Source organism: Cynocephalus volans, chromosome 16 (assembly GCF_027409185.1).
Source record: "Cynocephalus volans isolate mCynVol1 chromosome 16, mCynVol1.pri, whole genome shotgun sequence".
Taxonomy (NCBI): Eukaryota; Metazoa; Chordata; class Mammalia; order Dermoptera; family Cynocephalidae; genus Cynocephalus; species Cynocephalus volans.
Window position 1 is genome coordinate 22,628 of NC_084475.1, and position 5,318 is coordinate 27,945.

At 46.2% G+C, this 5,318-nt stretch overlaps 1 protein-coding gene across 1 annotated transcript; it reads right to left on the reverse strand.

Moving 5' to 3' along the window:
- Positions 1 to 3,431: 3,431 nt before the first annotated feature.
- Positions 3,432 to 4,152, reverse strand: LOC134364783 (large ribosomal subunit protein eL13-like). Its single transcript, XM_063080946.1, has one exon. The coding sequence runs from the start codon at positions 4,100 to 4,102 to the stop codon at positions 3,467 to 3,469; it is 636 nt and encodes a 211-aa protein (XP_062937016.1). The 5' UTR covers positions 4,103 to 4,152; the 3' UTR covers positions 3,432 to 3,466.
- Between the last annotated feature and the right edge of the window lie 1,166 nt (positions 4,153 to 5,318).

Below are 5,318 nucleotides of genomic sequence, written 5' to 3' on the forward strand. Positions count from 1 at the left end.
CACAGTGCTGTGCCAGGTCGGGCGCTCGCTCTGTCTCTGGTTTGTTGCCTTCCGTGTTCTTGGCGCTGCCGCCTCGGGCTATTCTGTCGCGGCGCCGCTCGGGCGCTCCCAGGAATCTTCTTTAATGCCGGCCTGAAACCTCGAATCCTGAATAGGGCAGCTGGCCGCCTTCAGTGCGGCCCCAGCCTCCGGGATCCTGGCTGCATCCACAGCAGCCCTGGTGCCGTGTTCCCTGTTTCAAGACTCGCTTTTGCAGCTAAGAATCAGTTCTTTTCCTGCTCCATACTTCAAAGCTGTTGCCTGTAAATGAGGCAGCCTCTCCTGCCGGGGGCAAAGTGGCGTTGAGCCCCCACGACCGGCCAGCAGCAGCAGTCCTCCCTTAAGAGATGGCCAGAGGAAGGTCCACAAGCTTCCCGACTGCCTGAGGCCCAGTGGCCGCCTTTTCCACCTCAGCTACTCCACGCCAGCCGCCGCAGCCGCCGCCATCTTGAAACCCCTGCTAATTTTTATACAAGATATTTTTCCTTATACTTATTACATGTTGAACTTCACTTGGCAACATAGAAAATTAGAGAGTTTATGAGTCTGAGGATCTATTTTCCTTACTTCTGGAATAAAAATTATTCAACTTTTAAAAAATCCTTCTCTTTTTAATTAAGTTACCATTCAAGTCCCTCCCCCTCCCCTGCTTCACATACCCGTTTATGTTTTCTTGACAGTAGCATTTCATGCCTGGTGTTGTACCTGTGGATGAGACATGACTCTTCTTTACAATTCTTTCTGAAGCTGCTCTCAGGGGTGCTGAGCACACATCCATGTTAATCATTCTTTGATTCACTCACTCACCAAGTGTATGTTGAGCATCTACCACCTGCCTGGGTCTACCACAGACACTGGAAAGAAAACAGTCCCTGCCTTCTTTAAATGTAGTAAAGGGAGACAGACTATAAACACACAGGCAAATATACAGTATAGTATTAAAAATATAGAAGACCCCATGAGCTGTGGAGAAAAGTAATGTGGGGTAAGTGGATCAGAAATGCCAGGATTATATATATATATATATATACATTCATCAGGAAGGGTCAATTATTCTAATGAAGAGCTATTGCAATAATCCTACCCAACTTTCTCTAATTCATATTGAAATTAGAGGACCCAAAGGGAAGGGAGGTGAAAATCACTTCATTCTATTTTGTGTGGATATGTAAAGTATAATAATATTTAAATTTCTAGTTTTCCTTGGAAATTTATAACCTTACCAACATTTTAAAACATCTTTCTAGCTATGAAAAGTACCATGACTTTATGAATATATTTAATATATTGAGGCAACAGTAGACTAAGCTTAAAAAAAATCCCATGCTACCTGTCTTTCTGTCTGTCTGTCTGTATATGCATGCATCCCTTTACCTGTCCAACCTATCCAGTCATTGACATGTGACCAAGGGGAGTCACGGCCAGGACAGCACTCAGAGAGCAACAAAAGTAGGATAAACATCGCCTGAACATTATCAGGAAAAGGTCATTAATTATTTAATTTGTTAATCAATTATTTCAATTTTTTTTAGAATTAACATATGCCAAGCACTGTTCTAGATCTGGAGATTGATAGGCTCCTGGCCTTCACAGAGCTTACCTTCAAAGCTTTTAAACCAGACATCATAGCTCTCCGTAATGACATCCCACTTTTGGACTAGGCAAAGCTCTAAATCTAAGCTGGTAAGTGTTAGGAATTCAAATCTTTCTGATTGATTTTTTAAAATTTTTGTGGCTTTGCCCCCCATGGATTTGTCACCCCACTTCCCGTGGGTGATGGAGCCACAAAGGATTACTCAAAGCCCATCTCTTCTGAGCAGTGAGAAGCCCCGAAGTGGTTAACTTCCCCAGAACTCTCATGTGAGAGGCATTCCTTCCTTGGGAAATTAACCCTGAATTGGGGTTTTCTTCTTGCATTTATTCTTTAGCCCAGGAAGTTACAGCAATAGACATAGGTGTGGCTATAGTTTAATGATATAGGCTGGTAACTTTCAGTGAAACAAGTCAGATGACATTCCATTAAGGCAATTAAGTGATCCATTAACAAAAGGCTTGATCTTAGCAAACATTCCTTCTCCCTCCAGAAGCTTTTCAGTAACTTTACATATCAATCAGTAACTAGTCTATCCTTGAGCCAGCAACCTTGCTGTGTTACAAATCTATATCTTACACCAGAGACTTTATAGCCTGAGGAAAATTTCTTGTCCTTTGCAAGGTCAATATTTGAAACTGCAAGGCTTTGGAAAACCAGGCTCTGTGAAGTTCATTTGCTTCAAGAATCCTCTGCAAATTTTAATAATATAACTTATTTAACCCAATATATCAAAAAATAATCATCATTTCAACATATAATCAATATAAAAATTATTAATGAGATATTTTACATTATTTTTTCACACTAAGTCTTTAAAATCTGATGTGTATTTATAACACATCTCAACTTGGATTAGCCCCCTTCAAGTGTTCAGTGTCCACCTGTGGCTTTTGGCTGCCATATTGAACAGCACAGCTATAGAAAATAGCATGTAATCGATTTTTAAAGGGGCTATTCCCACTCTTGGACATATGCTGGACAGGATGTGCCCAGTCCTGACATCTAGCCTCACTCATTTCTCCCAGCCCTTACTCATTCATTGTTTAGGGGTGATCTCATCTGACCGGGTGGGCAATTTCTCCAATCATTCCCTTTTTCCAAAGACACCTCACCTTAATATATAAAGCAATGCCCTCCCTATTAAGGCATTGACATTTTAACAATGAGATTGTTGCCTATGTTTTTTTTTTTTTTTTTCCCCCAAAAGCTGATTCTTGGGCTGTCATAGCCACAGCTATCAAGGGCAGCAGGTTCACCTGTACAGAGGCAGGGCATTTAGAAACCCAGGCCCCGTCACCCTCAGCACACAGAGCAGGCACAATTCAGACTCCACCGGGCTCCAGCCTTTCTCAGGGGCAGGCAGTGAAGACACCCTGGATTGCCAACTGGCCATGAAGTAGGAAAAACAGCTTCAGAACGTTTTTGGGACAGCCAGAGGCCAGCCCTCTACAGGGCCTGGGTGTTGCTGCATAGCACAGCTGATGCAGACAGGCCCAGGAAGGGTCAGGATGCAAGTCAAAGTTGTCAGATTCATGCAAGGCTCGTGGGACCACTCCAAGTCCTGACATGCTAAAATAACTTGAAATTACTCTGGTGACAAAAAGCAACTCAAACAATTATTAAATCAATGATTAATCGAATAACTAATAGCACTAAAACACAGAACATCAGATATAACCCAGGCTCTGGGCTGCCTTTCAAGAAAGCCTCCCCACCCTTTGCAATCTCCTACCAGCAAGTCAAGGCCCACAGGCCAATCCTGTTGCTTCCACCAGAGAAACCACATGGAGACCCAGCCTTACTACTGACTTATTCAAAGTCCACAACAGGGCTTTATTTTTTCTTTTCCACATCCTGTTCTGCAGCTTCCTTGGCCCTTTTTGCCCGGATGCCAAAGAGCCGGGCGTTAGCGCGGGCCATGCGAAGACTGGCAAATGCCTTGAAGTTCTTCTCCTCCTCGGTGATAACTCTGGCTTTCTCCTTCTTGTAGACGTTCCGTATGGGCATTACTGGTCCCGTCAACTGGGTGGCCAATTTGAGTTCTTCAGCCGAGCTGTCGCCCTTCTTGGGGGCCGAGGGCTTCCTGGGGAAGAGGATGAGCCTGGAGCGGTACTCCTTCAGCCGCTGCACGTTGGCCTGCAGGGACTCGGTGGACTTGTTCCGCCGCCTCGGATCCACGGAGATGCCGATGGTCCGGGCCAACTTCTTGTGGATGCCGGCCACCCTCAGCTCTTCCAGGCTGAAGCCTCGGCCGGCGCGCGACCGCGTGTGGTAGCGCACCGAGGGGCAGCGCACAGCCGGCCGCACGGGCCCCGAGGCGGGGCGCGGGGCGAGGCGGCGCGCCTTGGCCTGCCGGGCCTTGCGCCTGCGGGTCTTCCGCGCCGGCTGGTTGAACCAGGTGCCCACGCGCCGCTGCCAGTCCTTGTGGAAGTGCGGCTTGAGGATCGTGCCGTTGCGGCTGGGCGCCATGGCTGCCTGCTCCGCGGAGAACCGAACGGAAAGGAAGCGCCGTCGCAAGGCAGACTGGGATGTAGCGGGCGAGACCAACCAGAAGCGCCGGGCGTTCTGTTGCCTATGTTTAATCAGGCTACCTTATGTGCAGGCTATCACTGGCCTGATATGTCCTCTAGAACTTTACCATTCTAGTTGCCCTCTCATCTAGGAATTCCCACACTCACACATGAGAAATTCTCATGGGGGCTAGGTCATAAAAAGGGAAGCAAGTGTGAGAAACTTATATCATCTGAGTGTTTCTGTGTATTTTCTACCCTATGCTCTCCCACTGATACTCTGAAGGCTAGTTTTCTCTCCCCTAGCCTGCAACAAAGGAGAAACAAAGACTCAAAGAAGACATTTCCCTAGATTTAGTTCAGGTGCACATTTGTAAAGCAGTGTTTTCCTCACAAACAAGGCAAATCTGGGGCTGGAGGAAGAAGAAGAAAAAAGCAGAGGAGTTATTCTACTCACCCTGGAGAGAAAGGAACAGATACAACACAATTCCTAAATATTAGAAGAAATGAAGGATTTTTATTGCAAAGATCCAGGAGCAAAGTGGAAAGGACATAGGACCCAACTGTTCACATATGTGGGAACAACCCTTGCTATGTCATCACCTGTGTTCCACCATTGTCCAACAGTTCTGGATGTTTGGAAGCTCCTGAGTGTGAGGAACTTGGAAAACATGAGTGGAATGAAGAGAGAACACTGCTCTTGAGCAATGAAGAGCTGAAGAGAACTGTTTGGGAACGTTACTGTGAACCGAGGCAATGGTGGAGGCCTCATCTCTGTTACGCAACCAGTAGAGAGAAATCTGGACAAGTAAACTTCGGATGAGCAACAGAGAAGTCCCTAAGTGAATTTTAGGGATGTGGAGATATATGGAAAAGTTTTAGCAGAGCAGGAATTTTGTCGCCTAGCTGTCGAGTAGGCATCTCAGATCCTTCTGCCCCTTCCTGTACAGGTCCTGAGTGAGGTAATTAAAAGAAGATTCTGGCAGCTTTATGCAAGGTAGACATACTTTATTCTTTGGGTGTGAGTTTCATAGACATGCTTTATTCCCCCAAGACACAAGCTCAGGCTTTGCTGACCCTCCCTGCTCTGCCATTCTCTTCTGCAGCTCTGCCGTCCAGCAGTTCAGAGCAGTTATCTTTATACTCTTAGTGCACAATAGCAGCCACCAGCCAAG

Excerpts from the sequence above, each read along its gene's own strand:
- LOC134364783 (XM_063080946.1), bottom strand. The coding sequence starts at position 4,102 with ATGGCGCCCAGCCGCAACGGCACGATCCTCAAGCCGCACTTCCACAAG.